Source organism: Fulmarus glacialis, unplaced genomic scaffold, assembly GCF_000690835.1.
Source record: "Fulmarus glacialis isolate BGI_N327 unplaced genomic scaffold, ASM69083v1 scaffold6981, whole genome shotgun sequence".
NCBI classification, from domain to species: domain Eukaryota; kingdom Metazoa; phylum Chordata; class Aves; order Procellariiformes; family Procellariidae; genus Fulmarus; species Fulmarus glacialis.
The window spans coordinates 34,672-56,476 of record NW_009192063.1 but is presented as its reverse complement, the minus strand read 5'-3'; the positions used below and the strand labels follow the sequence as shown (position 1 = coordinate 56,476).

General features: G+C 39.8%; 1 protein-coding gene across 1 annotated transcript in view; it reads right to left on the bottom strand.

Annotated features, from left to right (window-relative positions):
• The window catches only part of LOC104083432 (phosphatidylinositol 3,4,5-trisphosphate-dependent Rac exchanger 1 protein-like), a gene marked incomplete at its 5' end in the record, with an annotated part of 42,510 nt that overhangs the window by 16,035 nt on the left and 4,670 nt on the right, over window positions 1-21,805 (bottom strand). The window contains 2 exons of the mRNA XM_009586913.1: window positions 13,776-13,880; window positions 20,737-20,859. Coding sequence (XP_009585208.1) covers window positions 13,776-13,880; window positions 20,737-20,859 — 228 coding nt within the window. The remainder of the gene's footprint in view (window positions 1-13,775; window positions 13,881-20,736; window positions 20,860-21,805) is intronic.

Below are 21,805 nucleotides of genomic sequence, written 5' to 3'. Positions count from 1 at the left end.
ACTCTTCCCCAGATTACATTTAGGAGGTTGGTGCACATGTTTTGACTGGAGAGATTAACATAGAGATGAACAACGTGTCTGCTCGGAAGGAGTTCCTAAGAGGCTCTGCTTCACTTGATTCAATGCGCAACAGCCCAGTTAAACACTGCCCACTGAAAAACAGCAGTGGGAAAACTTGGGACCTGACAATATTAACCAGTTTGGCAAAAGGGGTAACCACTGTCAACTCACAATTAATCATTTTTTAGACCAATAGTATTTTATAGTTAGCCACAATTGGATAAAAATACATTAAAGAAACCTTAACTAAGGCTGGTAATTTCATCTTGATACATAATATGGTGTTTAAGACCCACATTTTTAGATTGCCTGGAATATTTAACTTTCTCACTATCTTCTGTTTTGCCCCAACATGTTATTTGGTTGTTTTAAAGTCCTGTGTCTGAATGGCAAACTTCTGATGAACTGCATCATTTTGCATGAGACACAAGAATGAGTTTGAATATAGCCAGAGAGCCTGCACAGCACTGTGGTCTGAACACAGCTAAATTGCTTCAGTCCATAGTTCCCACAGCTAAGGGCAAAGACAGCCTGTTACAGTTGTTGTTCATCCAAAATAAGTGTTTGCAATACCCAAATGCCTGTCGTGGGCTCCAACTAGGCTTAATCTGTGGTTTGATTTGTCTTTTGCTTCTCCACATCAGCATGTTAACCTAAGCAAGTGTCTCTTCACCATACAAAATTTTGCCATATTTTAAGATCTTTGTGCCATGCTGTCTTGCTTGGCGCTGACACACTCTGATTTCAGGCATGATCCTGAGTATTACTGGGGCTTTCCTTGCCTGAGTTGGTTGCACAACAATATAAGCACTGCTCCTAAACTGACTGAAGTCCATACACAATCTCTAGATCAAATTAACTGGTACTTTCAGGCTCAAGTTATACAGCCTGTCGGAGAGTGGAGGGATGTGGGCTGAAGTTCAAGTTCTGCTGAAACTTGCATTAACTTATAGTAACTATAATAGCTGCTAAATCCAACCATTTTGCTAATCCAGACACTCTGAGCTGCTAAATCAAGGAATTTTCTCTGTCCTTGTGTTGATTCATAGATCTGCTCTACAAAGTTCTTTAGACAGAAGTCACTTTTAGCACATGAAAGGTTTGTGCATACCTAGCTGTACTTTTCTACTAGTAGGAATAACTGTAGAATAAATCAGACTGGGAGGTGCTCAGATACCAGCAAAATTGGACAGCATATTTGAAAGGAGGAAGCTAGAGTTAGAAGTAGTACAGGTTTGTTTCTGCCTTTGCACAGACCTCCTCAGTGCTTCCTCTCTGCTTCCTCACACTGGTGGGAACAAGACTTAATTCACTAGCACTAGTAAACCATCTTGAGACCCAGTGTTACAGAAGTGCAAAGTATTTTAATTATTTATTTATTAACTTCTCAGTTTGCAGAACCTTTTAAAGTGAAATTTGCACCTTGAGATTAAACTGCTTGGCCACTGAGACTCCTTTAAGTAATGCAAGAGACAGGTCTCATGAGAATCAAAATATGGCAATGGGAGGTGCTCTTATTCCCACGTAGACAGATCCTGGAGACAGAAAGGCCCAAATGAATGGACGGGAATGTCAGATGTTTGTCTAAAGAAATGTAACTATTGAGGTTTTTGCATGGATTTGGTATTTTGATAATTTACTTATAGCTACAATTTCTCTTTTCAGAAAATTATAAATGGAAATTGACAATGGCTCTTGTCAGATGGATGACAGAGGAGATGGGTAATATGCTGACAGCTGGGAATCCCATTAAGAGAGGAGTTAATGATCTTAAACTCTTGGATGATTTACAGAGTGAGTAACACATGCACAGCAAAAAGAGGCTGGCTGCTACAAATGTCAGTTGATACCACAAATTAAATTCCCTGTGGAAGTTTTTACCCCACTTTTGCTGAAGATAAGGTCAAGGAAAGTAAGTGTTCAAAAAGAAAAGTCAGGAGAGAGGTGTTGCACCTTGGTGACACTAGTCTCTGCTCCATGCTTCCAAAACAGAGTGCAGATTTTTTGCTACATGACTCTCATTAAAAGTCAATGAAGTTCCGCAGCTCAAATGTCACCCACACTACTTTGGAAACAGATATGTATACTCTAGCACTGTCTAAATATCCCTTTCTGAAATATCACCAAGACACAGAGAAAGAACTCTTCACAGCAGGCCTCTGCTGCAATAAACACAGCATCTTCCCCACTCCTGCTAGCTGCCTGCAGTTCTGCCCAAGAAGCAGGAGAGGAGGCTGGAAAAGCAGTCAGTTGCCTCAACAGCATAAGCAGCATAGACAGTCAGAGAACTTGTCCCACCACTGCCTAAGTCTTAAGCCATCTGAGGAAGAGCCATGCTGCTCTGACACTGCCATTCCCCAAAAGAGCAGAGCCTAGAACTTCTGAAATACAGTCAGGGAGCTCTGGGTGCTTATTTATTTTAATGACAGATTTATGATGTGTAAACTCTGACAGCATTTGACAACATTTTGAAAGGCAGCTGAGAGACAGACCAGATGGCAAACCTTGGCTATGACTGTCCTCCATAAAGCTCACATATATTGTTGTCCAGATTTACTATCTTATGTATTGCAACTTGTGCACTAATAGCGCCAGGAAATGAGGTTTTGCCACTTGCAGAAAACTATTCCTTGCAAAGAGTTTCTTAAACTAATTCATAAAACACATCTACTTTCTAGCTAAGGACTTGTTAATCCTTCAGACTAACCAGCAGTGGAGAACAGAAAAGCTGGTATTTTTCACAGCCTCTGTTATCTTCACCATTATCCTCTGACTTTTCTTTTTGGGGTGGGGGCGGTGAAAAGTTGCAAAGGTATTCCATATCATAAGCTGGGGCGGGCAGGGGGGGGAGTTATCTCTGTTCTTTAAAAAATTAAGACAGAAATGGGAACTGCATCCTCTGGGCACAGAATTTTCCTTTTATTTCTCTCCTCTTTCATAGCTGCAAAGGTTGAGGTTGTGCCACTTACAGAACATCTACACACAGAACACAACTCATTTTACAAAGGAAGTAACAGAGCACTCCAAGACTTCTACATCCAGCTGTAGTGTCCTCCTGAACAGCATATAGAAAGGAAGGACAAGCCATCTAGATCCAATCTACTCAGAAATGCCAGTTTGAATGTTTGAATATGCAATGGAGTAAAAGGATTTCCAACTTAAATATTTCAATCTCAGATGCAGCTTTAAATAGCTTAAGGCTAAAAGAGTTCTAAACATGATAGAACCTAAATATAAGAACTAAATCACTTAAGAAGTAAGACATACCATGCTTACACATTTGTATATTCGCTAATTGTGCTTAATCCCCAAAAAACCAACCAACCAACAAAAAAAAAACCTACGAGGACAGAACTCAGCAAAAAGAACATTACACAGGAAGATGCAAAGAGGTGGCAGGAGGGTGTAAACACAATTTTAATATTTCCTAGAAAAAAGGATGTTATTCTGCTTAACTGATCTTTTTTAAAAAAGAAGTCTGTCATCCTTCCCCATGTCCTCCCTTGCCACACAAAAATGATTGTTTGTATACTTAAAATTGACAACTGAACACATGTTTTGCAGCTGAAATTTACAAGTCTCTATATTCTAAAAATTCCTTCCTCCTATCTTTATGCTCTTGAGGACACTCAGACATGGCTTAACATGGATTTTGCGCAATGAATGTTAACATTGTGCATTGACTGGTGCAAATCATTGCTTGTCAGGCTGTCTCACTTTGCACTACAAACCAGTGCATGCATAAAATACGGTTTCAGAGACACATCCGTTGGTTACTTACTGAACATCTCAGGATTACAGAGATAACAAAGACAACATATTTCTTTGCTTATCAGTTCAAAAAGCTGTGTTAATAAACAGTTCAGCTCCAAAATGTGCTTTTTTTTAAAAAAAAAAAAACACCATCTTTCTGTGAATATAAATGTTTCCAGGAGTTTTATATTTGTAGCTTACAGTTTTTAATATTTGCTTGTATTAAAATTTATTTTCCACTTAAACTAACCAGAAAATAAATGTTACACCACGCTCTATCCATGTCAAGCAGGTTTTTTTATTCTGTATATTTTAAAAATTTGTAATTTATGTCAATGTTTCTGCAGGGTAAAGACTAGACAAGCAACGATAAATCAGTAAAAGTGATTACATTCAGTGTGCCATCAAATCTATGACACATGCTAAATTAAAATGTAACAAAAACATGTTTCCAGTTTTATAAATATTACCAGTTATTTGTGATTATATATAAGAAGTGTGGAAGACAGACATATGATTTATAAATTGGCAGTGTCTCTTACAACTCTGTAGGGTATATATAATTCTTAATGTTGTGCTACATAGAGCTGGATTTCAACCAGGCAATGTCATGAATCTAAGAGCAATACCACTTTTCTTGGGGGGAAAAAGGAAGGAAAAAAAAAAAAAAGACAAAAAACCCAAACCTCCACACATTAAATATATTCAATTATGGCTAATTAGAAGGTTCTGTTCCTTGAACAGCTCTGAGAAAAACGGAGAGAGAGAAGAGGGGAGACAGTGAGTTAACCTTTCTTCATCCTGTTCTGTATCCACACCACTGGCTTCCCATCTTTCCCTTTCAAAGTTCAGGCACTGCATTTATTAAGGCCTGTGTGTGCCTCACTGTTGGGCTTTCCCTTTCAATAGAATTATGAATCTGGTCACTCAGCTTTTTGCATCCAGGTTTTTCTTTCTCTCCTAGGACCAGTGAGTCTTCCATCACGTGAAGCAATACAAAATTACTGCCCTAAATCGTCCATGGAGTTGTGTTCATTATGAGATATTTTTAAAGGATCAGAGGTGGAATGTGCATTTCTGGCTGGAGTCTGAGCAATTCTTTAAGAGAACAGACATCAAACAAGAAACCACCTCTGTGACATGCACTGGGACATCAGGAGCCCGTAGGGGTGCGGCTATCATGTGCCACACATTCCTTGTGTATTGAGAGGAAGGAGACAGAAACGCTGCTCCTAATCCCCACCCCCAATGGTGTGATTAACTCATGATCACCACTCCCCTAGAGTTTTCTTCTTGCTGACATAAATTCTCTGTATTAAGGGAAAAAGGCTATTTTTGTTCAGATTGGTTTACACAACAGCTGCTTCTACTCTTAAGTAGTATAGTTCTCACTAATTAATACATAGTCATACAATTATTATCGGTGAGACAGAGCTGCCTTAATCCAAAATGTTCTGCTAGAAATATTTACTCGGCAAGCTTTCCAGTGTACATACATGCACTGGACTTTTAAGTCACTCACACAGCATATGCTCTCAAGGTCTGTGCATCTGTTTGCCTTTACTTCTTTTCTTCTTACCAAATCATAATGCCCATCACAGCAAGCACAGTTTTGTTTTGTTTGAGCCTTGTCCAAGCCCCTTTCTCACTTTTAAGGAAATTTTATAATGAAGCTCATCACTAACAAATATTCAGAACTCCTACATCCCCAAATAGACTTCAAATCATTTGCTGAACTTCGACAGCAAGAAAAAGAAGCGGAAGTCACATTAGAAAGGTTTTGGACTGGGGATAAAACTAACCTACTGACCAATAAATTCTGTGCTAATTTTCTTGAATGCTGTCTGAAGCAGACAAAAACTGTGTTAGCAACAAAAATATTAGTATCATTACTGCTCTATTTGCACAGAGATTATGAAACACCATGGCTAGGTTTGAGTCTTGCCCTTCAAAACATATATAAGGCTTGCAAATTAGACAGACTTCCGAAGAAAGCAATCAAAATTTACAAACAAACAAAAAAACTGTTTACAGTCAGCCACTCCAAAGCTGCAATGTTTGGTTCACAAAAAATGGAAACTACAAATAAAATTGAAATTTATCAATCACCATCATTTGAATTATTGTTCTGTCTCCACCATTTGTTAGTTCAAAAAACCAAATAGTTTCATCAGAGGATGAGAAAACATAAGATCACCAATTGCAGGATGCCATACTTTATATTGGAAATTATTGGCAATATATGCTTAAGGTGTATCTACACTTGGAGATATGCCAGTATATTATTCCTAATTAAGTAAACCAAATTAACTCCATGCTAGATGCTATTACTTTGAAGAAGAATACTCACATATGGTACTATATAAAAAAAGTTATAGTATTTTAAATATGTGGCTTACCCTACTATTTAGGTTGACTTTCAAACATAGACAAGTCTGAATTACTGTGTTCATACTATCTTTATCAAACCTAACTACTTAGCTATACTACATACTTACACTGTAACAAGGTCATACCAAAGTTATCAGAAAATCTGGATGTTCACAAACTCTTGCTAAAAGCAAAGTAAAAGAGGAAAGTAGGATAGCTCTGGTCTATGACTTTTCTAATCAGTTGGAATACAATAGTATCTGTTTGCCCTGGGAGTTAGATAAAATAAGATCCAATCCCCATGAATACAAAACAGCTATTTCAGGAGCAATAACTGCAGTTCAGTAGCAAAGGGAGAGCAAACACTTAATTTGACAGTTCTGTTATTTTTAAACCTACTTTTTTTTTCCGCTTGCTTGGAGAGTTCCATTTTCCTGGTCAGCCCTAACAGAATCAGCCTCTATTTTTCCTTAGCTGTCCTCATGTCTGAAACATTTGTGTCTACTCCGCTCATTTTGTGCTGGCAAGTATCAAACAAGTCTTGAATGGGATACAATTTATTCAGTATGAATTCACTAGCTTTGAGAATCAGTATCAACTACACTTTCTAATGACCACAGACGTTTTCTGAGCTGAACAACTCCTAGTAATGGCACAATCTCACTGACTGAGGCAGATTTGATGCCTAACCGAAACAAAGTTCCCCTGAGCTTTTTCTTAAAACTTTTATTTCCTGTCCAGGAAAGTAGTGAACAGCATGTGATTTATATCAGCCTGTATACAAAAAGAAATCCATAGAAAAACGGAATGCAACATCACGAGATGCCTCGTCACAGCTCCTCCCGTTGGCTCCCTTCATGGCTATTTGTTTGACAAGTACGCATGGGTCTGGGTGAACCACACCAAAGCCAAATACCAGAGTCCCCATCCCAGAAGGCAGGCACAGCGTTGGCATCAGAGGACAAATTTATCTTCATTCTACCCCACTGTGGCTTGAAGGCAAGAAACACTGTGTCAGTCTTAGCCTTGCTGGACTTGGTTTTGGCTTTCAAGGAGATTTGCACCAGCAGGTCTTTTGACATATACAACTGTGCACCTGTGAGAAAGTGGAAACCACAAGTTTATTTCCACAGGCCAATATTTGATCCCCAGAGCACAATGACTTCAGTTGCCATTTGAATTATGGTTTAGAAATATTTGTTTTCTTCTAGTCTTTTGTTTACTACCCCCTTGCAAAACAAATTCTTAAAGAAAAACAAGATAAACTGGTCCATTCATAGCTCTTCCAATCCCTGATACAGAACCCTATACTTTCTGAAAGACCTGCCCTAGAATGGTACATAGGAATGGGAAAATTTAAGCTGAAGAATACCAAAATGCCATTGCCTCAATGACCCTACTACCTGGTAATCAAAGGCATGCGTTTCTTTTAGGTAGCCAGCATCCTCATGGCATTTGAGTAAAAGCCCTGGGATTTCAGGAAATTTTGTAGTATTGGCAGGTTCTGCCATTCTAATGTTTTGAAGAGCTTTTAAAACAGAATAGAGATTTTAATTTGCAAGTCAAGCTTCTGTCAGCAGATCAAAAGTCTACAGATTATCCAAACTGATAGAAATCTACCACTCATAATCATGTTTTCCAAAAAGCTTAGAAATTAAGCAGGTCTGATTAGCAATGGATGATTCAGCAACCAAGTTATATTAAAAGAGAAAAAGAAGAGGCACTGAGGTGCAGAAGAAATGTAGGGAGTTCCCTAAGACAGCCATGAGCATGGCTTAGAGCTGAGATGCCCAAACTGTGCTTCAGAGATGACTGGTGGTCCACATATTGAGTGGTCAGATCTGATACGTGAAACCACATTGAGTTCAGAGCTACTTCAAGCTTATCAAGAACCAGAGCAAAACATGAGACATACAGAGTGCTAACACAGTGATCTTTTGGTCCAAAAAGTTTGGAAAATACTGGGATAAAACTGGTTAAAGATCACTTTTAGATAAGCATAGCAAGGGTACAGCAGATACTGACCGCTCTGGCTGGATTAAGAGGTTTCCAGCATGGAATAAATATATGAAGGTATCTGGTCTTCAGGCTCTGTACCCATTAATGACTCCCTTCATACAAAGGGTAACCATGACAGGAAATCTGCAGAAGATTAACACTTCATCTTTTAGTAACAGCACAAATGTAGGGATCAGTTCAAAAGCAAGAACCCAGCCACTATTTCCTCTTGTTGAAGTTTCTTGGCAAATAGAAAAGGAATCTCTGTAAGGAATCAAAACAATCTCTGATTTTTAGTCTTGAACACACAGCTAGATAACAATCACACAACACACCACACAGTGAAACAAGAAAACATAAACACTATCAAAATACTTAGTCAGGAATGCACATTTTCAGATCCCCACATCCCCCGGTCTATTTACTGTAACGGATCCTGCAGGAACTCCCTTTCTGTACACATGGATGTTGCTCATAGTCATCATGCAGATCCACAGACTGAATAGCCACCAAATTCTCTCCACACTTACCCCAAATAAATACAGTGGTCTTAAACTGAGGCATCACTAGGTTTTCAATTACCTCTACACAACCAATCCTCGCCGAAGATAACTCAGAGCCGGAGCCATTTACATGCTTTCCTGATCTAGGCATCCTTGCCCTGTCTTGACTCTTACGAATACTGTGGAAGAAAAGTTTGTAGCAGTATCACACATTAGCTTCTCCTGCTATGTGCCTAAATTGCGTGTGCTTTTGTTTGTTCAAACTGTAAGTGGAGTCGTGGATAGATTGACTGGACTGATAAACTGGCTGTATACACATAAATCCCATTAGCTAGGTCCACAAGGAACGGTGCATGAATGTCTGCTGTAAGATGGGTTTGTGCACAACTGCATAGACAACAGAATGATTCCACCTGTACAAAAGACACATTTTGAAAATTTGGCTCTGAAAGCTCCAATTGGGTGGATGGAAAGAAATAATTTAAACATTTATCAAATTAAACTAACAATTTTAAATGGAACAGATCAGTATTGAGCTAACCAGCTTGTACCTATGAAAACCCTTATTCATGCTGAATGTATGGACACAGCACTGTAATAGCTTTACATGACATACAGTTGATTCCTGTGGTCAGCCTGTGACCAAGAGCACCAGCTGATCACAAAATTCTTACTTTCTTCCACAACTCAAGAAGGGACCTTTCTTTCAAAATACGAGGCAATTTCTTCTTATATTTTTTATTAATTAATTTCCTTTTACTAAATGTAATGTTACTCTGATTGAGAAAGAGGCTGACATCACTGAAGACTGATGGCTGTTAGCCACAAAGTAGCTACAAGGCCACCAGTGATGCAAGCTCCCCCAGAAACTGCTTCCTCCTCTTCCCTCTCCTTGTCCCCACCAGGCATGTGACCCACCCCTGACCTGGAGGGATGAGAGGCAAGGTAGCTCTTTTTAGGTCTTCTATTCTTTAACTCCTACAGTAAGAATACTAGCAAGGGGGCCAATTAGTGCCAATGGCAGTAGTCATTTCTGCAATGACACCTGTCCATTGGGAACTCATCTGAGACGACCAAACAGTTTTCAAACAAGCCGCCAAACAGCTGTCAGATGATACAGGATTTTGATCATTACTGACCTGAACACACTCAAACTAGAGACCTCGTGATGAAAGATGTATCCCATTTCCAGTCCCCAGGGCCATCCAGTCCCTCAGAACACTGATACAATTCTATCTGAACACAGCTTTTCAGGAAGTGGCTAAAATAGCACTCACAAGCCTTAGTAAACGTCTGAAGAGAACTGAAGTCGAAAGGCATTAGTTAGTAAGTTACTCTGTCTGGTCTACCCACACCATTACAAGATTTAGCAGCCTGTCAGCATCTGCCAGCTTTTTGACTGTACCCATAAAAAGCTATTTTCTTCAGAGAGGATCCAACTTTTAGAAGTGCAAACCAGGAAGGTAGTAGTGACAACAAAAGTCAGGGCTAAAAACCTGCAGAATCACTCCAAGAATAAAACAACCATCTGGAGAAATACTTTCTTTGATTTACCTTAAGCAGAAGTGGATATTTGCAAATTCTCTGAATTGGAGTCAGCAGATAACCCTCGAGTGGAATGTCTGTCGTCTTTCTGCCTCCTAAAAGCATGCAACCCTGTAATCAAAAAAGGAAACAAACGTTACCTCAGACACAAAGCTTGCAGATGCTCTTTGACACGATTTTGTATTCCTGTAACATGTATTATGGTCAGAAAGCACTTTGCCACACCTAAGACACAGAAAATGGGACTTCATTCACCACCGAAATACAGCCATCAAGCCTGTAAAGTTCTTTGTGCATCAGCAAAATAAAATTTGCTGTGGATAACAGTGGCTGTGTAGAAAGGTATCTTCCCAGAGAAATATTACACAGCTGGTGACTCAAAAAGTGTCATAACAATACGATGACAATCAGCAAACCTAGATGCACCATTATCTAAAACAATCCAGTCTACCCCCACAACTGATACGACCATTTGTCTTCGTTCACTATGCAAAGTTTGCACTGTTGGTCCAGATAACTCTTGAAGGCTAAAATAAAGCCTACTAACTAGTAATCATGGAATTAACTCTAGTCCAATCCTTATGTCTGAAGGAAATCAAAGTGCAATTGAAATAAATTAGTCATCTGTATCACATCCACCAATTCTCTGGCAAAACATTATGTCTAAGCACAGCTGGACAAACAGCATGGGCGCACTGGCTGGCTAACCAGCACACTTGTAGCTCTCAACCAGTCACAGCACATGTTGCTGTTTGCCCAGGAAAAAAAGCTATGGGACATGCAGGCAAGGCTTCCTTGTAGGTAGAAGGTGCAAGAGGCAATGAAATTTAAGGATATCAGATTTCATTAATTCTGATGGTCATAAAAAAAAAAAAGGGGGGGGGGGGGGTTCAGCATTAATTTTGTGAAGCTCTGACTTCCAAACAGAAAGAAGGTGAAGGGCATTTCTCTACCTAGAAAAATTACTACTCTCCCAGTGTTGTTTAAACACAGTAAGGAAGGGGACAAGTATTGGATCAATACACCAAAGAAATCCAAGTCCAAATAGATTTTAGGTTGAGAAACAGAAGCAGCAACTGATCAACCTTTGCAATACTCACACAATGAGTTCACACAAATTTGGAGGTGCCCTGCATTCCAGAAGAATCATTTCACAGAAAATTTGTGCACACTACCTCAAAAAAAGTGATGCTCAACTTCTCGGTAGATTATGGAAATTCATTTCTCAGGATTGACATGGAAGGGGAGTATAAGAATTGGGTATGGCATCGAAAAAAAAAAAAATCCACAGTCCTTGACCTGTCCTTATTTTGTCACAATAATCTGTAATCTCTGTGTGATAAACAAATACTGACCTACTGTAAGCTTTTTATACATCTCCCTGAAGAGTCTGTTATGGGCTGCTGCCAGAGACAGGTAGTGGACTCAGACAGACTTCAAATCTATTTCAGATACACTAGACTACACTCCTGTGTTCGACCACGAATCTGGACAACTTTGCTCCAAAAATCACCCCAGCTGCAAATCTGTCCTGTCAAGAGAAGCTGAAATTTAAATTCAGTTCAGCCAAGATGTGCTTGCTTTGGGCATCACCGATAACTTTTTCCCCTGTGAAATGTGTGCTGTGGCTCAGACACACTCTGAAATTTAGTGGGTTTTTGGCTGTAGTTCAACAATCCTCTTCAGGAATGTTCACGGACATCATACATAAATCTCATTAGTCCTAACTGGTATTTTTACAGACAATCATCTGTAAAATAACCTTTCCCCAGGCTATTCTAGATCTGTGGCATTGGCTACCAGCTCACAGTGCTCCCTGTCCAATTTTCCAAGTCTCTAGTGATTCAGTCCTTCCCGTCTCTTCTTTCAGCCCTCTCTCTAGCTCTGGGCTCAAAACTGCCCTTTAACACTGATTTTTCAAACACATTCCCACATTCTATATTTCAGCAGCTGTGAGGGGGCAATCGGGCCAAATCTATCCTCACAAGCAAAGCTTTGTATTTTAATGCAGTTTTCTCTGCATAGTGGCATTATAGCATTGGCTTTAGGAGGCAGTGGAGAAGAGAAGGGAAGCCTGGGAGAAATTATAGCAGCCACAGCAAGGTAGACACTTCAACGTAGCCTCTCCTCCCACATTTACTGCTATTTTAAGAGTCTCTTAGATTCAGGTGCTGCAGCAAGCCACAGCAGACAGCGTGACATCTTTTATGTGCCTTGTAATCAGTTTGCCAGCTGGTGCCGGTAACACAGACAGAAGGCTTTTGCCAATCCAGTGGAAGTGGAGAACACTCTGAATGTTGGGAAGGATGGTGTTTACATGCACTTTTGTCTCTCCTCTTTCTCATTAGTTTCCCTCAACAGAAGTACCTAGAGGAACTAGGAAAGGGTCATTCTGTGAATCAAACTAATGGTTTAACAAGGTTGATTAAAACTCAGACATGACAAAGAGATTCTGACTACCCAATAGCACGAGTGCTTGTCCCAGCTGCTCCCCCCGAGGCCTGTATTTTTGGCTAAAAGAATGCTCTGGCCCTGCTTGTAACAGACATTCATGCAGAAGTTTTCTTTTGCTGTACTCTATCGGGGAAGAGCAGACCTTTGGCAAAGCAGAAAGAAAGAAGAGCAGAAAGAAAGAAAGAAGAGCAGAAAGAAAGGAAGAAGAGCAGAAAGAAAGGAAGAAGAGCAGAAAGAAAGGAAGAAGAGCAGAAAGAAAGGAAGAAGAGCAGGTCCTTTGCAAAAAGATAGCCTTTCTTTTACCACATAGCATTTACTAAGGAAAAATGACAATGTGCTGAATTAGTTCCTCACCTACATGCCAACCCCATTCCAAATGCCATGCATCCATGGCCAGGAAAACAAGACACCCAAAAATCAAGCAGAATTGGGGTGAAGGCTAGGAGGAGAAACATCAAAGAAAAGAAAGAAAAATAAGGAATGTTGTGCAGAAGGCACTGTCTACTGGTTGTTTCTCCTCCCAGCCCCTATGGAGGCATTTGAAAGCTGTATGCCAGTCGCTCCCAATATAGATACTAATACATCATGGGTCGGATGGGGAGTTGGGTCATTTTTGACACAAGCAGCAATGACGCAGTCAAAAGAATTCATCCAGACTGCATTTCTTGCCCACAACTGGACTCATGGGGAAAAGGGTGTCAGAAGCAGGCCACATTTTTCTGGTGGGTCTGCAGATGGTGAATTGGTCAGAGAACTGAGCGGGGAATCAGATCCCCTGGGAACTAGTCGCAGCCCTGCTGCTGACTTACTGCATTACTCCTTTCACAATCTTTGCTCAAGTTTTCTGTTGCTTCTTTTAAAAAAAGAAAAGAAAAAACTTCCCTGTTTCCACTGAAATCACTCATACCAGAGCTGTGCTTAGTTCTGTGCCTGAACTCATCAGTTATTTCAACACCTATCCATTCTGAGTGCTGCATACCTGGAATTGGTAATATCTGCAAAATGCCCGGCGTTCCTGGGATACCAAAGGGTTATTATGAGTACAGTGCAAAGTCAGATCATTAAGTCAAGAGTGCTAGAGAAGGTGCTTACCAGAAGGAATGTTCTCACTGTTGGGATCTTGTTCAACTCCATCAGCAGTCTGAGTGCTTTCTCATGGTTGCTACAGTACTCCTCATACACAAAGAATTTGTCTTTCTGCAAGGAAAAACATTGTAACTTATTGACTCAGACAAAACTGGAGTGACTATTTTGTCAGTCTGATACCAAATTCTTTAAAAAGGGGTGTGCACTCAGAGTGGCGTTAGGGTTGCAGTTTACACGAAGCGCGTGATACTCCTCTAATGTGAATACTGTATAGAAGTGTTCCACTAATTCCTAACTTAACTCTGCTGTATGTTAACATTAGCTTTCTGAGCACAGAGACTTCCAAGCACTTTTCCTCTTAATGCATCACTGAAATAATATATTCTTTGCTGAAAGAAAGAATTTTGCTATCTCAGGGATACTTGTGTGTGTGTCAGGATACTCTAGCATTGTAGCCAGGAGCAGAGTAAAGTCAGGAGACATTTCTGAGCTGTGCTGACCACTCCTGCAGGAGGAAGAAACAGAGGTGGCTGGGAAGAACCAAGGCCTGGAAGAAGCTCAGAGATCTGAACGGGAACTGTAACACAAAGCAACCAGCTGGAAATCCCCTGCCTTTCAGGGCTGAGGGGGAACCCCCAGTGAGTTGGCTGGTTCACTTTGTGTTCTGAAACAGGCAGCAGACTTCACTATTTTGATGCAACACTAAACAGTGGGTCAGCTGTCCACAGCAGTTTCCCTAAACGGAAGAATTTCATCAAATACACACAAAATAACCAACATATTACAGAAATTAAAGGAAGGGAAAGGTAGCTTCACAACTAGATTGAGGTACTTACACTAGAACATGTCACACCCACCAGCACATGCAGTGGAATGAAATCCCCCGTTAAGAAACAAGGGTCAACTGGCAGCACCAAGTTCTGCTTTACTGATCCCCAGAATCAAAGACAGTGCAACTACTTCTAACTAAAATGATCAGAGATGCTGAACTCATTGCAAACATTGGATATCTGGAAACACTGAAATGATTCACAAAAGCAGCAGTAACAACTATTTCCATGCCTGAGCAGATCAGGTAAGGAGCGAGTTGATCCTTTCAAGGCTGTTGGGAAAGGCTGAACTTTCAGAAGCTATGTTATGAGATTCCAGTATTGCATTCAATGGATGGAATAAAAGCGGGGTCAAGAGACTGCCTTAGGCTTAAGTCAGGTTAAATGATTCAGAAGCCAAAAAGACCCATCATTTTTTGGGTGCTTCTCACAATAGTAGTTTCTTTCCTGGTTCAGGTTGGCTTCTATGCCACAATGCAGTGCCATGCAAAGATACTCAGGCAAGCTAATTTGCATATCAAAAGTAATTTAGATGCATTAGTGTGGCACTCTGCCAGGGGTAATATGCGAGGCCTTCCAGAGCTGGCATCTCAGGGCACCATGCCAGGTAGACAATGCCCTCCAGAGTTTTTTGTGGCATTCACATCATTAATTTTCTACTTAGGATCCCGGCCTGAAAACATTCTATCTGAACTTTTTCATCTCCCCAGAACTAGAAAGTTAATTTTTTTTTAGTTTTGATTGGACTCCTAGCACTCTTCAGAGTTGTAGAACTTCCTGTTTTAGCTGAAGATATCTGCAGCATCTAGCTACTTTTAAGGCAACTCATAGTGATCCAAGACTACTGCCAACTGAAGGAGTTAAGTAAGATGAATCCACGGGAATACAGCTGCGCTCACTGGGCATTCACTTCACTATTGTCAATGGAAAAGAAATTGTGTCAATATTAGTTTGGGAGAATTTGACATTCTGGTCAGATGCTCAATGGCTAGATGTACATGCTCAGAGACTGTAAAATGCTGTTGCGTTTGGTTTATCTGATGAAATTTGTTTCCCCTCCTCGTACTTCCAAAGGAAGAATTGAGAAAAAATAGATGTATGTCCAAACACAACAACAATGGTACAAAGCAAACAAAACAACAGCCACAAAGAGTATGTGCAAAGAGCTGGAATGCAGATGTTCAAGACTTTTATCCTTCATCTACAGCTGTTCATATTAGTACTAGAGTTTAATACTGGGAAGCTGAAAAGAAACAAAGGCTTCTGACCACCAGATGCAGGAAAAGGCAGGGCTGGGTCCATAGTACAATATAAAAGAGGCAATTGAGAGGCATGGGATTGTTTTCAACCATAAAAACTGGAGAGTTACAGAATGAGAAGACAGATATCTGAGTTTCTTCTACATTTCCTCCTCTCACCTCTCTTCAACTCCCTGGATGCACACAAGCAGTATGCTTCAAACTAAAAATAGTAACCATTAACACAAGAGCATCCGTTACACCAATGCACACAAAATGTCATTGCTCAAGTTTCTGACTGCAGCTTTGAGTGCCTGGAGTTTTGGGAGGTTATATTTAGATCATGAAAAAATCCCTTTGCTAAAGCTCAAGTCAGTACAATAATTATACACACACCAGAGTGCTTTCATCAAGTCTTTTCCAGCTGTCCTTCATGCATGAGACCCACAAATATGAAAACTATGCTTTAAATTACTCAGTGTCTGAAGTGTTTAATTTCCTCTCTGGGTGACATTCAGTTCTGGACTCTCCCATCTCCTGGTGAGGAAATTATCAGTTACATAATTACAGATGTTAGCCCAGGAATTCTGAACCTGCAGTTACTATGTATTAAAGTGCAATTATGGTCAGAGATGTGACCACATAAAAATGGCACCTTCTTATTCAGCAAATCTGCTAGACACACAGCTAGACCTTCTGATTTTGGTGACAGAAATAAGTCTATATTGTTCTTAGTCTGGTTAAAATAAATCTTTAACCAATAGTTTATTCTCCAAATATGTTATTTTGGGTCCATTAGAACTGCCCACAAATTAGTGCAAATTTGAAAATAGTTTTTATTAGAAAAAGCAAATAAGACATTTGGAAAATTGTAGCAATTTCATTTGAACATATTTTTAAAAAACACGGCATTTTCTTGTTTCAAAGCAGGCTGAAACCAATTTTGTCAACATGAAAAACCTAAACAAAACAGAAGATACAATTCTCAACAAAACAAGATCCGTGATGACTTAGACCGTAAAACTGATCACTCATGCAACATTGCTCCTAAAAATGAGAAGGAGAAGACAACACGTTTCCCTCAAAGAAGTTTCTAGCTATCACATCACCAAACCTCTAGCAATATGGCAAATCAAAATATCAGAAATGAAGCATCTGTCAATTCTCTGCCCTTCTGCTCTGCAGACAGTCATACGTTTTCATGACCTGCACGAAAGAGCCTATGCTGATGAGGTGTGATTATTCTAAGTTTGGTGTATATGCTCTCTTTGATGTTAAAGACTTGTTCTACATGCCATTTTGTTTAAGGCTGCAGATTTGATTTTGAATGAATGTTTAAGTACATCCTTTACTGTCTGTTATGGTCATACTGAACTAAAACTCCAGAAGAAATTCTAGCACCTAGCATCAGACAATGAACTTCTCATGATCATCTAATCCAATGGAATACACTAGGGCAAACAATGTCTGTCTTCTGAAGTAAAACAATTTTTCACACCTGAATATCAGAGCAAGTGCATTTCATCATCTGTTAAAATACTTCAAAAAGCCAATGCGCAATGATTGCTCTTTTGGAACCCTTGCAAAATCTGCTTGCTTGCTTCAGGTGTTACTCAAGAACTGAATCCTTCTGAACTGGAGATCCAGGGGAGAATGTCCTAGCATTATTATAAATGCATCAACTTTGATCCTAGAGGCTCATAACAACTAAAAGCAGTGTCCAGTTTCTGAAGATCAGTGGACTGTTGTTGAGTGAGGCTCTTCTAGGCCAAGGTAAACCAGGAAAAGAGTTAGGCCTACGTGGATTAGAGGAAATTTAGGATACATAGATCTCACGAACAGGACCCAAACACTGCAGTCTGGTGGAACTCCACATTGGGAATCTGGGGATCTCTATCAAGGATATACGATACAAGGAAACTTACAGAAAACATGCACCACTAAGAAATGCAGTGTCTGGAAAAAACAGTGCTTCAACAATTCTCAAGCTATTCACCAAATTTATGAGCATTTTTAACATTGAGTTGCTGAAGAAAAGCACCTGTGCTAACATCCGGCTGCTGACAAGGACTGGGTTCATAATCAGGACTAAGAATGACATTGCCAGGTGATCATGATAGAAGATACACTGATACATTCAGGATTCACAGGCCTTATGTCACTTCCTCACTGCAAACTCCCCTGAGGATACACCGTGATTTGATGATAATGAAAAAGCAGCACTGAGGGTGTTCTTCCCAGCACTTCTTCTAAGCGCATCACAACAGGAGAACCTTACCCAAAATGAAAGACCAAAGAAATACGTTACCCATGTTTTCCCTGGGTAAACTGGCTAACAATGTGCACTCTGAAAAAAGCTCTTCAGCCATGTTGCGGGAGTGCATCAGTGGAAGAGAACAGCTGGCTTTTTCCACAGGAAACCTCAAGTGTGCTGCACAGGCTTCTTGTGGTGGCAAAATACTGTACACCATTTAAAAAAAAACCTGGTTTCAGCACCATGGAAACACCTTCAGGAGTACTGTTTCTGAGGCACAGGTTTTTTATTAATGCCTCTGCTTCATCAGAACAGCCCCAATTAGGGAAACGGAGCTTTGGAAGCTGAGCAGAAAGGAACCGAGGACTCATGCTGAACCACAGTTGCCACTGGCATCTCCCCGACACTTGCTGGAGACTCACTTATGGAAGCCTTTACTGTGACAGGGCACAAATCCCACCTCCCTCACTCCTAAATATCCACAGTGAAGCTTGTCTTCTAAAACCTAGGCACAATCTGCATGCAAGGACAGATTATTTCCTCCTCTCTTGATACTCTTCTGTTGACTGTTTCTTACTCAGACTTGAGGTACCACAATGCTATTAATGGTATTCCTACATTTCCTTAAAGTAATTATGGATGAGACCAGCTTTTTCTATATATTCTGAATCGAATATATGTTTTACTTCCTTCTACATAAGCTGCTTCTTTCCTAGGGGATCACAAAAAGCTGATGTACACATGATTTGCAATGCACTCCACAAACAGCAATGTAAGCTGATCTCAGTCAAACTGTCTCTATCAGAAGACAAATTCTCACCAGCACTCATCCCTATGCATCACAGTTTCATAATTCCTGTATTGTTGCATGTTTGATAAACAAGGAACATTACATAATTCTTACATTTAACAATAATAAAGTTACAAAATTATATGTTCATATACAAGAAAACACTACCAATGACTACATATACCAGGCTTTAATTCAGTCAAATGACAGGATGTTAACATTTCTGGTTATTCAGCACCACTCAAACACAGTAGACAATCTGACAGCATCATTCAAAAGCCCTCTAATTTTGATACCCTTGCTAACGAATACTAAAATATATTAGTAGAGCACATCTTGTTGGGAGGCAATGATTCTAGCGGGTATTCAAGGCTTTAACTAAGTTCACCAGTATGTTTTTCAGCAGCTGACAGTCAGTCCTCACATCCGATACAATTTTTGGGCATGGTCTCAATATAACACTTTCTGACACTATTTTAATAATTGTCACAGCATAAATAAAAATTAAACAAGGGGGGGTAGTTGGTAAAGCTCTGTGAGTAATGAATGGCTGTATAATTGCTGTCCGCTCAAACCTGATGAACTGTGAAAGCATGAATTTTGATTACGAAAGCGTAATAGAACATACTTTGATAGGAAGTTGGCCTGTGGCTTAATGCAGTTAATAAGAATTTGAAAAAATGGCTATTATGTACATGCTTTCTAATTTTCAAACATCTCAGGAGAGCTGCTGCAAGTGAAAAAAGTGTGCAACTTCAAATTATGGTATATGTAAATTAGGTAACTTTGCATTTAAATGAGTCCAGCTTGTAACTAGATGTATATAATAACTGATCTTGCATATACAGTATGCTCTATATATGTATTAGTCAGAGGATGGCACACATACGTGACTAAAAATCGGGCCAAGTTAAAAAAAAAACAAAACAAAAATCTACCACAGGAAGTATTTCACAGTATAAGAAACAAATTACAATGACAGAAGCAATGGTAGGATCACAAGCTGCAATTGCATGACCCTTAGTATGGGTCTGTGCTTTCCTGGATCACCTAGCAGCACCAATCTGACTGATTAGGTTAGCACACATGATCATATTATGGATGTAGTAGGAGAACAAATAATATAGCTATCAGGCATAAAGTCAGATGACACAAAAGTAACTCGTCAAAATGTTCTAAACAACCTGGAACTGGCAGAGTGAATTTGTATCATATGACTATTTCGCATTTTGTATCTCTGGCATTCTTGAGCTAGCATTATGAGTCCAAAAGCCAGATTTTATTTACTTTTGAGCTACAGAATGCAGGTACTCATTTATTCCATGGTAAAAGTCTGTGTCTTGTAACTTGTGCTGCATTTCTGCAAGATAAGCCATCTCACACTACCTTTGATTGACTGAAGGATAAATATATGCACAGACACTAACTATTGTAAATGATGTATTGTCCTTTGTTTTTAATTTTGATCTTTGTTTCAATTTTTTAAAATTTTAAAATACACACAAAAATTATTCATTTACTTGAAATTGTGCTGCTTTTTTGAAACATTTGGAACCAAAGCAGACAAATTCTCAGCAATGAAATGTGATCAGCTGGGTGAGGAAAAAAAGGAAAAAAAAATTCAATGGGAAAAGGAAGAGTTTCTAAAAATACCTCGTTGTTTAGCTGAGTTTGATGTGGTTTCCATTGTTCTAACCTCATTCACAAGTTTTTTCCCACCCTACCTACAACTTTCATACAAGACACACATTGTCATAGTATTGTCACAAGCCTTAGAGATTAGGGCTAGCTAAGGGGTATGGGAGCTTATGACAGGAAACTGCATTTTCAGATAGCGTTAAGTCATTGTACTTACAAATTTTAAGAAAACATTTCCCAGTTCATGCTGAGACTGAGGTTCTGGTTGTAAACAAAATTCCAGGGCAGCCAGGAACTCCTTGTGAACACCAAGAATGTCTTCAATGTTAGAAAATAAGATCTGAAATACAAAGAGAAAAACATTGCTAGCTGTTAATATATCTGAGAGTGTTTTGTTAAAGTAGTAGCACCAAACTATTGTGGCTCTAGACTTGCTGTGATAGGATCCAAAGCACAGACTCGTACAGAATGAATTACATTGTATTTGCCCCTTTCCTGGCCCCCTGCGGAAATCTTTATTGCTACTGAAGTACCTGCTGTAAATGAAGAGTATCTTACCAGATACCTAAGCATAATGAATGTGAGCAACCTCTTTCAAGTCTAGAGAAGATTTCCTATGAGACCAACCAGGTGAATGGAATCACAAGGACCAAACTCACTTTGCAGGAGGTGGAAGCAGGAAGTCATTTGCCTTTCCTTCCCATGCATTAGAAATCACTTTCTGGAAGAAAGAGACTTGAAGCTATCACACACAAAGATGTACCTGTAAAAAAGAGACCAAATCTCTGCCACATGGGATCTAGCATTTCACTAGCAGGAGTACAAAATAGTGTAAAATGCTTGCAAACCACAAGAGCAGCATTTTAGAGTTCCCTTTCACTGATCTCAGTGGTTCTAAAAGGCGTATGTAATGGGATAGAGGCCCCTAGTTTAGACGTGTACTAAAAGCTAATTGTGCAATCTCACAGCTAAATGATCTCTGGTGATTTGAATATACATGTGCTAAGGGGAATAAATTGCCAGGGCGAAAGCTGATATAAACACATAAGCTTTTGTATTGGGTTTGCATGGCAAGGTTTTGGTAGCGGGGGGGCTACAGGGGTGGCTTCTGTGAGAAGCTGCCAGAAGCTCCCCCCATGTCCGACAGAGCCAATGCCAGCCGGCTCCAAGACAGACCCGCTGCTGGCCAAGGCCGAGCCCATCAGCGACGGGGTTAGCACCTCTGGGATAACGTATTTAAGAAGGGGGAAAAACCTGCTGCACGACAGCAGATGGGGCGAGAAGTG